At 61.3% G+C, this 17,410-nt stretch overlaps 1 protein-coding gene and 1 non-coding gene across 6 annotated transcripts in view; one reads left to right on the top strand and one right to left on the bottom strand.

The window, feature by feature from the left end:
• SMARCD3 (SWI/SNF related, matrix associated, actin dependent regulator of chromatin, subfamily d, member 3) overlaps positions 1-11,783 on the top strand; it is a 30,655-nt gene extending 18,872 nt beyond the window's left edge. Inside the window, exons 1-13 of one of the 5 annotated variants that reach the window (XM_021079265.1) lie at positions 1,658-2,176; positions 5,046-5,257; positions 6,929-6,971; positions 7,764-7,886; positions 8,023-8,181; positions 8,393-8,488; positions 8,618-8,719; positions 8,927-9,088; positions 10,199-10,296; positions 10,455-10,590; positions 10,891-11,013; positions 11,131-11,232; positions 11,428-11,783. In XM_021079265.1, coding sequence (XP_020934924.1) covers positions 2,099-2,176; positions 5,046-5,257; positions 6,929-6,971; positions 7,764-7,886; positions 8,023-8,181; positions 8,393-8,488; positions 8,618-8,719; positions 8,927-9,088; positions 10,199-10,296; positions 10,455-10,590; positions 10,891-11,013; positions 11,131-11,232; positions 11,428-11,481 — 1,488 coding nt within the window. In that variant the 5' untranslated portion in view covers positions 1,658-2,098 and the 3' untranslated portion in view covers positions 11,482-11,783. Of the gene's footprint in view, positions 1-1,657; positions 2,177-5,045; positions 5,258-6,928; positions 6,972-7,182; positions 7,376-7,763; positions 7,887-8,022; positions 8,182-8,392; positions 8,489-8,617; positions 8,720-8,926; positions 9,089-10,198; positions 10,297-10,454; positions 10,693-10,890; positions 11,014-11,130; positions 11,233-11,427 lie in introns of those variants that run through there. The other 4 variants (XM_003134577.6, XM_021079264.1, XM_021079266.1 and 1 more) reach the window with 4 other exon arrangements.
• MIR671 (microRNA 671) lies at positions 12,041-12,120 on the bottom strand. Its single transcript, NR_128441.1, has one exon. It is a non-coding gene; the product is annotated as a microRNA 671 (primary transcript).

Raw genomic sequence — 17,410 nt, forward strand, 5'->3', positions numbered from 1 at the left:
AAGCACAGGGCTCGTGAGACATTAGCCAGTAAAGGTGCAGAGAACGGAAAGATTTGTGCACAGGGGTGGGACCAGGGAAGGCTTGCTGGGGGAGGTGGGGCTGAGTGCAGGCTTAAAGGATGAATGTGATGGGCAGAGGAACAATAGAAGGATTCCAGGCAAAAGAACAAGGAGAGCAGAGGCTTAGAAATGGGCCTGAGCAAGGGGTTTGGGGTGTTAGAGGGCAGGCTGGAGAAGTTATGTCCCCACATTCATGGTCCACCCGTTCCCACCCCATAGGGCCCAGTCTCTGTGAGATGTGGTAGGAAGGGTATCTCTAGGTCCCCCGTTAAGCTGGGGGCAGCGGAGGGGCGTCCTGGACCACAGGCCCTCTCTAGCCTTTCAGGGGATGGACAGTGGGCACTTAAATGGACAGTGGTGGGCAGAAGCACAAGAGGCCCAAGAAAATCAGGCTGCAGGCCAAAAAGACGCCCTTGCTGTATCCTGACCTTGGAAGGCATTCTGAAGGACTGAGGGTCAGGACCCCCAGATTAATGCTGGGTCTTCGGTATCTAACTTGACATAAAATTTTCAACAAATTCCCCAGGCGCTGCCCCACCCTCACCTGGATACTGACAGTGCAGCCCCAGGAGGCCCATAAACTTGACCCCTCATGGTCCCAAAGCCTGACTCTTTCTCCAGAAGGAGGAGAGAGGGGTGTGGCCTTGGGGCATGGGCGGGGCCAGAGCGCCCAGCCTGGGGAATCTCAGGGTTTGCCCCTCCCGTTTCCTGTCTCTCCTTCACCCCAGGGACTGCCAGCTCCCCCGACACCACCCTTTCTGAGGCTCCCTCGTAGCCCCCCCACCCCTGTTTTCTTCGGGGGGTCTTGAGGCTGGCCCTACCCTACCCGGCGCCCCAGCGCCTCTGGGTCCCCCATGGGTCCCCCACCCCCACTCCACACCCCATTCCAAAGCCATCAGGTCCTGCTTGCCTCACTCTCTCCACCCACCCACCACCCATCCATCCCAGGTCCTTGCCTCCCCCCCCCCGTTTCCCTTCCTGTTCTCCGGAGTCTGATCCATCGCCCCCTTTCCGAAATACTTCCCCTATTGCCCTCACTTTCTCACATCGAGACAAAGACTCACATACCCCGAAATAGACTCCCACAGAGCTGGAGACACAGACCGTGTCCTGCCACACACGCACCCGCACGCGCGCGCCCGCACCGGAGGCTCCCGTGGAGGGAGGCACACAGAGAAGGCATTTGTCTGTGCACGCACGTAAACATCCACACCCACAGCCGCCGAGCCGTGCCCACACCAGGGTGCAGACACACACACGGCGGGTGAGACAAGGGCGCACACATCTGTGGACGCAGGGGGACACCGCCTCCCGGGGCACACCCACCACCGCCGCCTCGGTGCAGGGAAAGGCCTCCGCCGGGCTCCGGCTCCCCCCCCCCCCCCCCGGCTTCCTTCCAGCGAATGTTTCCCTACTTGGCCTGCCAGGTCTCTGGGGAAAGGGCCTCAGAAATGCAGCAGGAGCCACTTGGGGGCAAAGTTGGAACGGACTGTTCCCTGCCTGGCCCTGCCGGCGAATTCCCTAACCGAGAAACTATTTGTGGCGAGAGGCCGGGTGGCCGGCGAGCCCCCCGCCACCTCCCCTCGCGTCCCCTCCCCGCGCCGCCTCCCCGCGGCCCTCGGGCGGCCTCGGGCTGCAGTGCCGCTGCCCAGCGCCCGGGAGCCGGGCCGGCCGGCGCGCCTCGCCGCTTATCTGCGCTGTTTGGCCGGCGAGGGTTGGAAAGGCAGGCTTTTCTGTCCCCGCCGAGTCAACAGGCAGACCCCGGGCCGCCGGACTATTTCTGTCTTATCAGTGCAGGAATGCGGCAGCCGCGGCGGCGGCGGCGGCGGCGGCGGCGGCGGCGGGCGGGCGGCGGCGGCGTGGGCCGTGGGCCGTCAGGGCAGCCCTGAAGGGGCCCCCTCCCCACTCCGCTCGAGTAGAAGTGTGAGAGAGCCCAGCAGGACTCAGAGGGGAGAGTTGGAGGAAAAAAAAAGGCAGAAAAGGGAAAGAAAGAGGAAGAGAGAGAGAGAGAGTGAGAGGAGCCGCTGAGCCCACCCCGATGGCCGCGGACGAAGTTGCCGGAGGGGCGCGCAAAGCCACGAAAAGCAAACTTTTTGAGTTTCTGGTCCATGGGGTGGTGAGTGGGGGAAAGTTAGCGGGGGAGGGTGAGCGAGCTGGCGCAGGCTGAATGGAGGGATGGTCGGGAGGGGCCGGGAGGGGGCTCCCGCTCTCCCACCCCTCCAGCGCCAGCGCCGCCGCGGCCCGCGGCCCAGCCCCGGGACTGTGCGCCCTGGCACCCGAACACGTCGTCAGGCGGCTGGCTGGGGATGGGTGCCCGGGCGGGGATGGGAGGCGTTTGCATGGGTTCTTGTCAGGGGCTGGGGGTGGGACTTGGGGACTGTACCCCCCAAGTGGGGGGGTCCCCTCTCTACCAGACGGGTTGTCTTGCGTTTTTTTTTTTTTCCTTGGGGGCCCAGGTGTTACCCCTGCCCTGGGGGTGGGGGTGGGGGACCTGGCATCAGCTGGGCTGGGCTCGCTGTTCATCCGTTGGGATAGTGTCTCTCTGTGTCTCAGGAGCAAGGAGCAGGTGACCCTGGAGGCACTGTGAGCGGGAAGCTCTGGGGCTGAACCACCTCTGCATCCTGGCAGGAGGGCTCTGGGGCTTTGCCTATGGCCTCTGCCACCAGGGCCAGGGAGAGGCCCTCTCTAGGGACAGACCCCAAGTTAAGGGGTCTAAGGCTCCCTTGGGGGACTCAGCCACCAGAAGCTGATGTCCTTAATGCCTCAAAGGTGTGAAGGGAGGGCTGGAATCCGGGACATGAGGCCTAGAGAGCAAAGGGGCAGGGCACACCATCCTGCCACAGGCAGGCTTGGAAGGCCCACAGGGAGCCCAGGGGACCTGAGGGGACAGGAACAGGCTGGAAGGGCTGTGGAATAGGAGAGGCGGGGGCTCTGGGCTTGGGATGGGTGCTGGTGCTGGAGCCGGGTGGAGGGGAAGCAGTCAGGTTTACTATGGCCAAATTTGGTTGTGGCTCCAAGGAAGACACATTCTCAGTGAGAGAGGCCAGAGTCCCTAGAATTTTGGCTCTTCGCGTGAGTTGCTGATACCTGGTGACTGGCCCGGCACTCTGGGGGCTCTGGAAGCCTCTCTCTCAGGGCCTCTGCAGCAGATCAGTGAGTACCACTGGCCTTGGGAAGTGGGAGAGCAGCTGACCGGGTAAAGGGACTTCCCCGAGGCAGCCGGTCCTCCAGCCCCTGGGACCTCTGGGCTAACTTCCAAGGGGGCCCCATGTTGGTCAGCCTAGTGACCAGTCCTAACCTGCCTTTGGGGGCGTCCCTTTAGAAAACCCCCTCCAGGAGGGAGACAGACTATACACGTGGATTTTTTCTTTCTTTCTTTCTTTTTTTTTTTTTTTTTTTTTTAGTTGACCAACTTAGAGCTTTGGTTCTTAGGTGGCTGGGAGCCCCGGTGTGCCACTCCAGTGCCCTGTCTGTGCTGATGGGGAATGGCCGGCCTGGGCTCCATTCTGGGCCGCCACCCTGGAGGTGTGAGTGACAGGGTCAGGTGGGGCGGGGGAGGCAGACACATGGACGGGCAGGGACAGCTGGCTGGCTGGGGGTTAGGGTTAGACATAGTGCAGGGCAGGAGAGACAGGAGGCAGGAGTGGCATTCAGAATTGGGATTTACCAAGCTCAGGGTCAGGGCTCTCCTTGTTCCTGGGAGCAGCTGCGCCCCTGGGGGTGAAGTGGGCAGTGCTTAAACGGGAACAGGGTCTGCAGCCACTGCTCCCTAATCTCCTTCCCGTTGTCCTTGTCCCAGACCCCCTCCCACCCACCCTCCCTTCCTCCCTCCACTTTACAGTCCCTCTGGGCCTCCCCAACCCCTCTCCTGGAATCTGGACAGGTGGGGTTTGAAAAGTCTGTGGGACACTTAATGAATTTGATGTCATCTACAGCCTGGCTGAGTACCCGGGTCCTGGCAAGGGAATGCACCTGCCTCATCTCCCTCTCCTTAGCCCCTCTGAACCCAGACCTCGGACCTCACAGGGTCGGGTGGGAAGTAGAGGCGGCGTGTAGGATGGGCCATCTCTAGTGATTCGGGTGGGCAGGAAGGGAGAGAAGGGTAGCAGAGGCAATGCTGCTGCTTTTGACCTGCGGGAGCTCTCTGCACAGCCCTCCTCCCCGCTGAGCTTCAGCCCCCCCCAACCCCAACCCCCCCACCCCGCATCGGAGACTCCCGGTGAGGTCTGATGTCAGCAGCTGGTGGCCACCAGCCCCACCTCCAGCCTTGGCTGTGGGAGCAAATTATGGGGGTGGCCTAAGTCAGTGAAGCCTCTGCCTGTGGAGCCTTGGACTCAGAGGAGGGGGATGGGGATTGGGGCTGAGGGGTCCTGAGCAGGGGTGGAGATGGGAAGGCTGAGCTCAAGGCAGGACGGCCCAGGAAATGGACTGGGAATAGGGACAGCAGAAGGCCGAGCAGGGAGCCCGGCCCCTAAACGGAATGAAGCGGCAGAGAGCAAAAAGCCCTGGCCCCTCAGGAGAGGGCCGCTCGCCGCTGCCTTCGCGTCAAGTGCTGCGTGACCTTGGCTAGGCTGCTTTTCTCCTTGAGCCGCAGTTGCCTCATCTGTCAAGTGGGGATGGAAGGCCCCGCTCAGTCTGTCTTGCAGAGGAGCGTGTGGATGTGAACATCCTTTGTAAAGGTTGAAAGGCGCCATTAATATTCATTTTCGCGGCACCTTCCGCAAACCCGAGCCTGGCAGTGCCCTGTGCAGATGCCTGGCTTCAGTTAGCTTCCTGCAGCGAGAAGCAAAGCCCCCTCCGCCAAAGCCGCGCGGTTCCGGCGCCCCTGCCCCTCCCACCCCTCGCTCACGCCGTCGGCATCAGGGTCACGGGTCGGGGGGCTCGGGGTGGGGGAGACGCACGCAGCTCACGGCGCCTGGAGCCGGGGCCCTGGTCTGACCCGCGGGCGCCCGTTTCTGCTTCCCCCCCACCCCACGCCTCCCCAGCGCCCCGGGATGCCGTCTGGAGCCCGGATGCCCCACCAGGGGGCGCCCATGGGCCCCCCGGGCTCCCCGTACATGGGCAGCCCCGCCGTACGACCCGGCCTGGCCCCCGCGGGCATGGAGCCCGCCCGCAAGCGAGCAGCGCCCCCGCCCGGCCAGAGCCAGGCCCAGAGCCAGGGCCAGCCGGTGCCCACCGCCCCCGCGCGGAGCCGCAGGTAAGTGGGACCCAGCGCCGAGGGGGCGGGCCGCCGGACCCGCAGGGAAGGGGTGGGCGGGGAGCCGGATTGGAAGCGGGGGGAGGAGTGATCGGCAGGGGACAGGCGTCCTGGGTGGGGTGCCCTCTCGGGAGGTGGGCTGAGGGGGCACTGGTCCGATTCCTTTGTGTGCCCACCGTAGAGACAGGCTGCGGCCGTCACGCCCTTCCTCCTTGTCACCTGCTCTGTGCCTCTCTCCACCCCTTGTCCCCAGGCTCTGGGTGATGCTTCAGGCTGTGGGGTGGAGGCGGGGCTGACTGAGGGCAGAGCTTTAGAGACCGTTTCTTGGTGTGGTTGTCCAATGCGCCTTCCTCAGAGTCCCCGGCCTGACTGTTGAAAAGCCCACTCCAGATCTTCTTCATCTGAATTAAGGGTGGAGCCGGGGAATGTGCCCTTTGGATGGGCAGTCTCTGCCCGGGGGTGCTCTCAGGTGATTCTTAGGCACGCGAACGTTGGAGAGGTGCCATAATCTGCCCTCTGGACCACCTCTGCCCCCAAACCACCAAGGACCAGCCTGTTTCCTTGTCTGAGCCAGCTGGTGGCACCCCAAAAGCCCCTGCTGGTGCCTGGCAAGAGAGATACCCCTCTGGGTTTCACTATTAAGCCAAACACACATGCTTCCCTTTGCACACCAGATGGAGTCCTATAAAAGGCACAATATGGATTTTACCTCATTATTAAATATTTTTTACTTATCGAGGAAAATTCACCCTCTATAGGAATCTTATGATGAGTTCTGTTGCAGAGTGAGTCGTTCTTTTATACAGTAAAAAAAAGTCCCTGATTTAGCTCGTATAAATGAAGAGTTTTACCTAATGTGTTCAGGACAAATTAGACCTTTAATGAAAGCTGCTTGTCCGGCCTTAGAATTGATTTGGGGACAGGTAGGGGCAGGGGTGGAGAACACCACACGGGGGCAGTATGCAGCCATCCTCTAGGCTGGGTTCTAATTTCTACTCGCCAAGGATTTTCTGAGGTGCTTTTGGGAGTCAGGAGCAGCTAGTGGATCAAGAGGTGACCAAGTCCCAGCCGCTACTGCAGGTGCAGCCCACAGCTACACCCGACAGGAGACACCCAAACCCACTCCCTCTGCATACCCATGGGTGTGTCCCTGGGCACCCCCTGCCCATCAGGGTCCCCTTCAAAGCCCAGGGTGACAGAGATGCAAGTCCTCACCAGCTTTACACCATCCCTTCCTGCTCCAGGGATGGGGCAGGGGGCCGGCTCCCCTCCCTCTGAGCTCAGGCCACCTTGGACTGTGCACCCCTGCTTAGCAGAAAAGGAAAGTCCTCAGAATCCAACCTCCTTCTCCTCTGACCTCCCCCCTCCCCAGCTGCCCCCAAGCACTTCTGCAGCTCCCCTACCACCAGCCCCTTCTGAGTCTAATTTCTCTGGCCCCTCGGATGTGGTGGAGCAGAAGAGGGGCTCCCGGGCTAGAGAAAGGACGGGGTCACCTCTGCTCCCTATGAGAGGACAGAGCACCAGTGCTGCACACCACCATCGTAGCCCCTTGGGCAGGCTGTGGGAACCCCAGCCAGGCGGGCTGAGATGTCGGGATAATTTAGCAGGTGGCCTCGTTACTCCCAGATCTGTCGCCATGGTAACGTGGTTTTTTCTTTAAAAAATGTACAGTGCCAAGAGGAGGAAGATGGCTGACAAAATCCTCCCTCAAAGGGTGAGTGCCTTTCACAGCAGCCCCCAGCCACCCCCCACCCTTTGCTGCTCCGCCCTCCTTCCCCCTCCCCTCCCCCCCCCCCCCCCCCCCGGTCTCCTCCCCTCCCCCCTCAGGAGCAGATCTTCTGCCTCACAATCACTTTCACTTTTTGTTTAAAAAGCTAATTAAGAAGTGAGGCTCTCCAGGCCAGAGGGAGGGGGTGGGGCGAAGGGAAGAAGCCGAGCCATAGGGGGCAGGATACTGGGTCTGGGGTGCAGTGGATTGAATGCCAGCGGTGTGAAGACATAAAGGCATGAGACAAAGAGGGGATGAGAGCTCAGGGATCAGAGGCTGGCAAGGGGAGTGAAGGGAACAGAAGCTGGCCAGGAGACCCGGGCATCATAAGAGGACCCAGGCTGAGTTGGGTATGGACTTAGCGTGCTTGAGACATCAGGTGGAGCAACTGGGTGAGGTGCCAGGGTAGAGGCAAGCAGCGACTTCCCCTGTCTCAGGGAGCCCAGGACCCGAGGGGAGCCCAGAGGCCGGAGGACCAGTGAAAGGACAGGATGAAGAGGTGGAGCCCTTGCTGGGCTCTGTGGTCTCTCCGGCTTGTGCCCCACACGATGAAATGCACGACTCTTTCTAGCGGGAGAAGCAGTTTTTATCCCTACGTGTCAAGCCCCTGGGGAGAGGTCTCCCGGCCTCTCAAACTTCCACCCCCGAACCAGGCGCTCCCCGCCACTCTGTTCTGGGACCATCTGACACCTGCAAGATTGGCTGAGCCCCTGGTTCCCTGCCTTGCTCTTCTTCCAGATCCGAGAGCTGGTCCCAGAGTCCCAGGCTTACATGGACCTCCTGGCGTTTGAGAGGAAACTGGATCAAACCATCATGCGGAAGCGGGTGGACATCCAGGAGGCTCTGAAGAGGCCAATGAAGGTGTCTTGGTTCGGGGGCGGGAAGAGGGCGCTGAGTCCTATGCCCAGAGCAGAGAAGCGGGCTGGCCCTGGCACGGGGCGTGGGGGGACGGGGAGCCCCCAGTGTTCCCTCTGTACTACACTCTTTATTTCTACAGCAAAAGCGGAAGCTACGTCTTTATATCTCCAATACTTTTAACCCTGCGAAGCCTGATGCAGAGGATTCGGATGGCAGCATAGCCTCCTGGGAGCTGCGGGTGGAGGGGAAGCTCCTGGATGACGTACGTCCTGGCCCAGGTCTCTCCAGGTGTCCTGGGGTGGGTATGGGGCTGAGCTGAGGCCAGGCCCAGACGTTTGCCCGGAGGGTTAGGGTGACAGCCCTGGCCAGGGGTGGGGGGTCTGGAGAGACCTCTGGTGCCGAGGCCTGCTGCTAACTGTGCTGCCCTCCCCGACCAGCCCCCCCCACTCCCAACGCGCTCCACCCCCGCGCTCCCTGTTCCGTCCCCACGGTCCGTTCCTCTCCCACAGCCCAGCAAGCAGAAGCGGAAGTTCTCGTCCTTCTTCAAGAGTTTGGTCATTGAGCTGGACAAAGACCTCTATGGCCCTGACAACCACCTGGTGGAGGTGAGACCCAGAGCCCTTCTGCCCTTGAACAGCCTCCCCCCCTGCAGACCACGGTCCCACCGGCCGCAGCCTGGGATCAGGGAGCCCCGGTGGGCCTGTGAGGTGACCCAGTTCTCCTCTCCGGGACAGTGGCACCGGACGCCCACAACTCAGGAGACGGACGGGTTCCAGGTGAAGAGGCCGGGGGACCTGAGCGTGCGCTGCACGCTGCTCCTCATGCTGGACTACCAGGTCCGTGCCCCCAGACACCCCAGCCCCCTCCCGGGACAGGGTGACCAGACAGGGGGGCCCCAGGCTCCTCACACCTCCCACCCCCGCTCCGAAAGCATGTTTCCACGGAGCCCGACCACCACATCCCCCCCCTACGTCCCAAGCTGCCTGGCCCTGCGCTCCCTCCACGCCCGCCTTTGTCTAACTTGCATGGTCACCTTTCCCCAGCCCCCCCAGTTCAAACTGGATCCCCGCCTGGCCCGGCTGCTGGGGCTGCACACGCAGAGCCGCTCAGCCATTGTCCAGGCCCTGTGGCAGTACGTGAAGACCAACAGGCTGCAGGACTCTCACGACAAGGAGTACATCAACGGGGACAAGTATTTCCAGCAGGTACCCTCTCTCTCGAACCCAGGGCCACGGGGAGCAGGCAGTTTCCGGGAGGGGAAGTGCCTCCACTAAGGTAACAGCACCTCTCCCCTCCTGACTGCATCAGAAACGGTAAACAGTCCTGGTCCGGCTGCCAGAGCCAGAGTCCAGGCTCTTCCTCGCCCCGCTCCGTGCCACAGCCGTCTTAGCCCACCCAGGCTGGGGAATCGGAGCCCTGCGAATCCAGCAGCTTTGGGGAGCATATCCTTGGTACTTGGAGTGAGGATCCCCAGGTTCCAGTCTTGGCTCCGGACTCTGGATAAATGACTTTGCTATTTTGAGCCTTATTCCTTCTCTTACAGTAAGGAGGGTGCTGACAAACTGCTGTGGAAGTGACCTGACAAAATTCTACCAAAGTGGAGATGATCATTAACAATAATTTTTATTTATTTATTTTAAATTTTATTTATTTATTTTTATATTTTTACTTTTTAGGGCACCCACAGCATATGGAGGTTCCCAGGCTAGGGGTCAAATCAGAGCTATAGCCGCCGGCCTACACCACAGCCACAGCAACGCAGGATCCGAGCCGCATCTGCAACCTGCACCACAGCTCACGGCAATGCCAGATCCTTAACCCACTGAGCAAGGCCGGGGATCGAACCTGCAACCTCATGGTTCCTAGTCAGATTTGTTCCCGCGGTGCCTTGATGGGAACCCCAACAATAATTTTTAAAGAAAAACAGCAGATAAACCTGAGTGGTAAAAATAAAGTCAGTGTTTATTGAGCACTTACCATGTGCCAGGCACTGGTCCGAGCCCGTTATGTGTGCTGACTCTAACCTCACAGCCACCCCGTGAGATGGGCGCTATTATCATCCCCTTTCTAGAGATGAAGCAACTGAGGCCCGAGGTGTTGGGTAAGTTGCTCAGCTGCACAGGAAGTGGTGGAAGCAGGATTTCTACCCAGGCCAGCAGCCCAGGCCTTGGCGCTGTCAACCATGCGCTGCATGGACCCGCCCCACTGGCAGCCCCTGCCCAGCCCCGTGGGCTCTGGCTTCCCCAGGCCTTTTCAGAAGGGAATGTGTGCTCTTCCAAACATGCGGCACGAGTGATCTCTCTCTCCTACTTCAGATTTTTGATTGTCCCCGGCTGAAGTTTTCTGAGATCCCCCAGCGCCTCACAGCTCTGCTGTTGCCCCCTGACCCCATTGTCATCAACCACGTCATCAGGTGAGGCCCCAGTTCGCTCTCAGAACAGGGAGTCATTGTGGGGGCGGGGGGGGGGGCTGGCCTCTCAGTCCCTCCCGCTGCCTCCCACTCGGGGCCCCTTCCCTCCCCTTGGCCTCTGTGGGGCAGCAAGGACACCAAGGGCTGGACTTCCCTGGCAGCGTGGACCCGTCGGACCAGAAGAAGACAGCGTGCTACGACATTGACGTGGAGGTAGAGGAGCCACTGAAGGGACAGATGAGCAGCTTCCTCCTGTCCACAGCCAACCAGCAGGAGATCAGCGCTCTGGACAGTAAGGTGGGGCCAGAGCCCAGAGCTGGAGTGGGACATCAACCCCAAAATGACACAAGCACAGACAAAACAGACGAGAACACGGGCCTATGGAGAGAAGAAGGGGAGGTGGGCCTTGCCTTGCTACTTGGAGCTCCGCCCATCCCCCCTTCCCTGGGACTGCAGAGGCCCAGTCCAGCCCCAGGGGACCTGAGGGACAGCCCTTCAAAGGAACAGCAGCAAACCCCTCCCCCCGCCTCCCTTCCCCCTCCCATCCTCGCCCACATCAGCAAGGCCAGGTGAAAGCATCTGTCTTTCTACCTGTAGATCCACGAGACGATTGAATCCATAAACCAGCTCAAGATCCAGAGGGACTTCATGCTAAGCTTCTCCAGAGACCCCAAAGGCTACATCCAAGACCTCCTCCGCTCCCAGAGCCGGGACCTCAAGGTGAAGGGGACTCAGGGAGCACTGGATGGAAGACAAGCACATTGGGAAGACAGTAAACGTTGTGCCCAGGGGCTGGAGGGGATCCGGGCTCAGGGCTGACCCGCTGCTCCCTCCCAGGTGATGACAGACGTGGCAGGCAACCCTGAGGAGGAGCGGCGGGCTGAGTTCTACCACCAGCCCTGGTCCCAGGAAGCTGTCAGCCGCTACTTCTACTGCAAGGTGAGGAGGGCCCAGGACACCTCCAGCCGCACCCTCCCCCACTCCCTGCTCAGCCTCTACAGCCACTCCACCCTCCCCGTCACCACGCAGGGGAGGCTCCCTGCTCCCCCTGCGCCTCCAGGGCCGGGGGTGGGGGGGGTGGTCCTGTCACTCACCGGGAACACGGTAACCCGGCTCCTGCTCCCCTCTCTAAAGATCCAGCAGCGCAGGCAGGAGCTGGAGCAGTCGCTGGTTGTGCGCAACACCTAGGAGCCCTGGGCACGAGCGCTGCTGTGGGCCCCTGGGCCCCTGCCCTGTCACCTCGGGCACTGCCGTCACTCCTGATGCCTTGCGGCCGAGGTGGGGACCGGATTAAAGGTCATTCATCTGATGGCACTCGTGTGGTCACTGGCAACTGGGGAGGGAGGAGGAAGGGGCAGGCCGTGGGTCCCTCTGGGCAGTTCCTCACCCCTCCCGCAGAGCCGCCTCACTCCATTTGCCCTAGACCTAAAAACGGTTTGGCAGAAGACACTTTTAATAACATTTTCTTATTAAAAAAAATACAGCAACAAGCTCTCCATCTGTCCGTCCATCTCGCCTGGCCTTCCTGGGGCTGAGGCCGGAAAGGGAACTAGGTGGCTGGCGGTGGCGGGGCCCCGGGGTGGACTAGGTGCTGTTGGCCTGCTCCTGCTCAAACAGAGCCATGGCGAGCTGGGCGCGCCCCCCCAGCCCCTCCAGGTTGCTGAGGCGGCAGCGGTGGTAGAGTTCCTCGCTGAGCCGAGGGCTGCAGTCACGCAGGGAGAACTTCTGCACCAGCCCTGGCTCCACGGCCCGGAAAAGGTGGAGCCCTGAGAACCGGAGGAAAACATCCATCACCTCCAGCCCCTCCAGGGCTTCCTCCTCTTCCTGGCCTGCCAGTTCACCAGCCAGCCGGGCTCGGGCCGCCAGGTAGTCAGCATTGTAGAAGCAGCCCTCTGCCGAGGCCTGTCGGTCAAACCTGCCCCCTACGGGAGCCCCCCGTGAAGGGTCAGCGCCCGGAGGGGACGGGGGGTCAGGGCCAGCGCCCGGGGGCCCGGGGGGAGATCTCTGTGGTGCCAGGGCGGGGTTGAACTCCTGGAAGTGGACCGGGAAGAAGGCCTGCCAGCCAGAGATGGCATTCATGCGGCAGCGGTTGAGGACCTCGGGCCCGGGCCTGGTCCACACGGTGGTGAGGAAGAAGAGCGTGTCCACGGGGTGCTTCTTGGAGACCACGTCCATGAGCCGCACCTGGGAGGGGGCCTCCGCCCGCACGGCGAGCCAGGCCAGCCTCGTCCCGGGGTACCGTCGTTCTAACTCAGCCGCCGCAGCCTTCACCCCAAGAAACGGGTCCGGGGCCCCTCGGCCACCTTCCCGCGGCCCGTAGACCAGCAGCAGGGTGAGCAGCGCGTGCTCTCGGGGCTCCAGGACACTGGCCGCAAAGGCCTCGAGGAAGGCGGGGGCCGCCGCGGCTTCGGCCACCAGCAGCGGCAGCACCAGCTGCACGCGGGTGGCCTCGGTGACGTAGGGCATAGGGAGGATTTCCACCCGGCTCAGCGGCCGCAGCAGGCTGACCCTGCGGGCCAGCGCCCGCCGGTGCCCGCGCTGCGTCACGGCCTCCAGCAGCAGGTCCAGGGTGTACTCCATGCCCCGCGCCGGGTCGAAGCGCCGGTAGCCGTTGAGCAGCCGCTGCTTCTGGAAGCGCAGGCGGGGCTGGTAGCGCCGATTCAGCTGCTCCAAAGCCGTCTCCACGGCGTCACCCACGTCTGCCCTGCTAGCCCCTTGCAGTGGGCACTTGGGTGCCCCGTCTGCACAGGAGAAGGTGTGCTGCTCCGTGAAGTAGTCCCAGCCCAGCACCTCAAACCGAGAGCGCGGCGTGAACGGGGCCGGGAGCCCGATGGGCCAGCTCAGGCCCGCCTCCCCCTCCGGGGTCAACACGGTCAGGTTCCGGATCTGAGCCTAGGGTGGAGGGTGCGTGGTTAGGGCCCGGCCAGGGGGTCAGGCCTGACCCAGCTCCGGCGTCCTGAGCTCTGTCCTGACTCTATCAACCCTCCCTGAGGTGCCCCTCAGCCTGGCATTTCATTCCCTGTACTTGACGTTCTCGATCCCGAGAGACGCGGAAGGCGCGTGAGTCACACCCACCTTCCACACCTGCTACGGGAAGGACAAGGCGGGAGACGTGCAACCGACGAGGTGACAGCGGCCTGAAGCCGAAGGCCGGCAGCCCTTGTGTCCGATCCCGAGGACTCAGATCCCCGTCACAAAGGGACCTGCCTTAGCTTGTGTTCCACTGCTGACAAGCCCACGGTCAGCCAGAGAGTCCTTCTATCCTCTACCCTTGGACGTTTTAGAGACAGGACTAGAAGCCTCCTCAACGCAGGGGCATCAGAACTCCTCTGCCTAACACAGCAGCCAGCCTCGGCCCGCACAGTTCCCCTTTCAAGTGCATCCAAGGCGAGCCAGGAGCTCTGATTCTTCTGCGATTGACCTGGACCCCCAAGAGCCCCTTCCCCCTGGAGTCGTTTTACTGTATCTTTGGCCACACCTGGGACCTGCCGAAATGTCCAGTTCCAGGGATGGAACTGGAGCGGCAGCAGTGACTAGGCTGAATCCTTAGTCAGTAAGCCAGGGAACTCCTGGAGTTGTCTGAAATTCAGGGCTAGTCAGCCTCCTCCCACCACGCCCAGCCTCCCCGCCAAGTCACGGGGAGCCGGACACCGGAAGCTCCCTCTGCCCTCGAGCCTGGCCCCCGCTCACCTGCAGCTGCTCTATCTCACTGTACGCCCGCTCCAGCTCCAGAGCACTGAAGCGTTTGTGGAGCCGGTACATGAGGGTTCCCTCGGAGACGGGGTGCACCGCGAAAGCACTCAGGAAAGCCGCGCTCCCCTCCTTCTCGGGATCCCTATTTTTGGCCAGTTCAAATGAGCGATACTGTTGTCCCTGGAGTGACCAATGAGACCAAGCAATGTCACACACGGAGGGCTGCCCGTCCCCACCACCCTTAACCAAAGTCAACCTTCACACCTATTACTGCTGCTGCCACAGGAGCGGGAGGGAGCCCGTTCCCGTGTCCCCTCAACCGTGGCCTTACTCTCACCACCGGATTTGGGGAAAGAGAAGGTCAGATCGGCAACTAGAGCTGCCGTGTTCTCTTTCTGGCTTTTGCTCAGAGGATCCCTGACAAGTCAGCACTTCTGACAGCTCCCGGGTTCTAGGACTGCCGGAGGTGAGCAAGGGCGAGCTAGAGGGGCGGCCGGGGGCTGGCCAGGGCAAAATGACAGCAGCACCCAGCCTGGAGACCAATCACTCAGTGACACTAACTTGCTGGGGACTAGGGTTAGGTTGAAAGGGCGTCACCTGGTGCTGTGAGACACAACCGATGCCCAGAGAGTCAATGAGGCAGCGGCCGAGCCACTCGTCGGGACGGGCGCTGAGAATGTCTCCTCGGCAGCCGTCCAGGTGTGGCCGCAATCGAAGCAGGAGGCTCCGTGACAACAAGTAGCCAAAGCCCCCGTGGCAGTACCGGGCCTGCTCGCCCGCGCCGATGAACTCCTCCGTCCGGCCCAAGTATAGGTCTTGGTTGATACTGAGGTGGCCGGCAAGGGCTGCCAGGCGGGGGGCCTGCACATACGTGTCGTCCTGCATGATGAAGAACCAGTCGTAGTCGGCCCCGAAGTGCGTGTGAAGGTGGCGCAGGGTCTCAGACATGAGCCAGGCTGGCCGCTCGTCCCCGTGAGACACCACCTGCATCCCTGCCGGGGGGCGGGCCCCTCGCTGCCCCGTGAAGTAGAGTAACCGGGGGAAGTGGTGGGCCACTGTGCGGTTCACAGCCACAGCCAGAGTGGACAGCGTAGCCCGAGAAGTCAGGACAGCCACGAGCAACCGCTCCCGAGAGCCCAGCTCCGTCTGGATGTACCGAGTCCTGTAGAGAGCAGAGGAGAAGAGTGTGCCAGGGATCAGCTCCCTAATCTTGAGGAACCCAGCTTGTGCAGCATCCACATCCCCCTAGAATTAGTGAGTTGGAGTTAAGAAAAGAGAGGAGGAATTCCCGTCGTGGCTCATCGGTTAATGAACCTGACTAGCATTCATGAGGACACGGGTTTGATCCCTGGCCTCACGCAGTGGGTTAAGGATCGGGCGTTGCCATGAGCTGCGGTGTAGGTTGCAGACGCAGCTCAGATCCCGCGTTGCTGTGGCTGTGGTGTAGGCCGGCAGCTGTAGCTCCGATTGGACCTCTAGCCTGGGAACCTCCATGTGCTGTAGGTGTGGCCCTAAAAAGCAAAAAAAAAAAAAAAAAAAAGGAAAGAGAAGGGAGAGACCTTCTCTTCAATATTAATGAGCTTTTGGAGTGAGCATCCACTGATCTGAGGAGAGGCTTACCAAGGCTGGATGCAACTCCTACCCTGTGTAAGAATACCCGGCCACTAACTTAACACCAATGGGTGACACTTTCTCAGACCTGAGGGGGAGGGAAAAACTGGAACCAACCATGATGGATCATAAGGCAAAGAATTGCTTCAAGGAGCCTAACAATGATCCCCAGTGAAAGCAGAGGGGAGACCTGAGAATGACCCTAAATTGGAATCTGGAGATTATGCACGCACAGCTCTCACCTGAGCACCTTCTTGTACGGTTTGTTGGGATCCCTGTAATAGGGGACAATCCGGGGTTTGAAGTCTTCATCACTTTGGTCGAGCTGAGTTCTTGAGTCTGGATGCTGGGGCCCTCCTGGTTCCCCCACAGCCTCAACACAGGGGTCTTCTCCCTCCCCCTGGATCCAGGAAACCCGCAAGAGGCTCAGGCTGCACCCCAGCGACAGCCCTAGGATAAGGGGCAGTGCTGGTCGCAGCAGAGCCAGTAGGGAGCTCAGTCGCATGGCGGTGGTTGTTGGGCACCAGGCCGGTAGTGGGCCCACAATTTTAACTAGGGAACCTGGGGTCAATGAGGTCAAGAAGACAACAAGGAGTGTTTGCTTCCAGGCCTAGCATCCCCAGGAAAGGTCTCTTTGTCAAGGTACCGGATGTAACCTTCAGCCCAAATGGTAATAAACATTAGAATCAATTTTATCCACTAAGGGGATTATGGTCTGTCTTCCAATAGAAAGGGGACGAAACAAAACCCAATCCTCACCCCCAAAGAAGGACTACGTATATCTGCAGACTGGATCTCAGTCAGAAGACAGCAGCAACTGATAAAGAGAAGGCTGGGGGGAAAAGCACCGGCTCCATCAAAACAAGAGCCCCCAACTCTGGAGGAACCTAACGCCACAGGCTTTTCCCCAAGAGCGCCTGGCTGGGGGCACGTTTCTCACTCAATTTCCTGAAGGGGCTGCTGGCTGGCTGCTGAAGACTGGCACAGAGATGGGGTCAGGGCCTCTTTCTACTCTACTCCTGAGAGTCAAGGCAACAGCTGGCTAGGAGCGCCCCTCCCCGTCAGGAGCGGTCGGGAGCCACTGGCATGGCGCAGGCAAGTTCTGCCCACCTAACCGAGGTGGATGGACACGGTGACTCAGCACTGAGAGCCTCTCCGAGGAGCACAACCGCTGATAGAGGCGTTTTTCAGGGCGCCCCTGTCTGACTCCCAGCTGCCAAGCGGCTGCTGCTGCCTACCATCCTCTGAGCGGCGATGGGAGGCAAACGACAGTAACTCCGGCTGTGAAAGAAAGATTCCGCGTCTGGTTTTTCCAGGGCCCCAGGCACTCAAACCAAGCTAAACCCAGAGACGAGAAGCGGCTCGCGACGACGCAGGGATCCTGCGAAGGCAAACGGAGGCTCGGCCGGCTTCCGGTGGGGCTGTGCTCAAGCCCGGCGCCCCGTCTACCTCTCAGCACTCAAAGACCAATTCTAGTCCTAGAGAGAAGGCCCAAAGCGAGTTTCAGCCGTGAGGCTCACAACAGAGAGAAATCGGGCTGCGTCACCGAGCTGCCGCGGAGGGGCAGGGGGACTCAGTTTGTTCGGGCAGCGGGCATGGAGATCGCGGCGGGGAGAGGAGGGGGAAACCCTCGTTCTCAGGCCGGTCAGCGGGGGCAAAAGCCCCGCCCGCGCCAGTGGGCGAAGGACAACGAGGGACAGCCCGAGGCCCACGGCGGGGAGGCCCCGGCAGCCGGGCCAGGGGCCGCGGGGAAGGATGACGGGCACCCGGGTGTGGCGGCCGCGGCCAGCCGCGTCGCGGGGAGCGGGGCCGA

This window comes from Sus scrofa, chromosome 18, assembly GCF_000003025.6.
Source record: "Sus scrofa isolate TJ Tabasco breed Duroc chromosome 18, Sscrofa11.1, whole genome shotgun sequence".
Lineage (NCBI taxonomy): Eukaryota > Metazoa > Chordata > Mammalia > Artiodactyla > Suidae > Sus > Sus scrofa.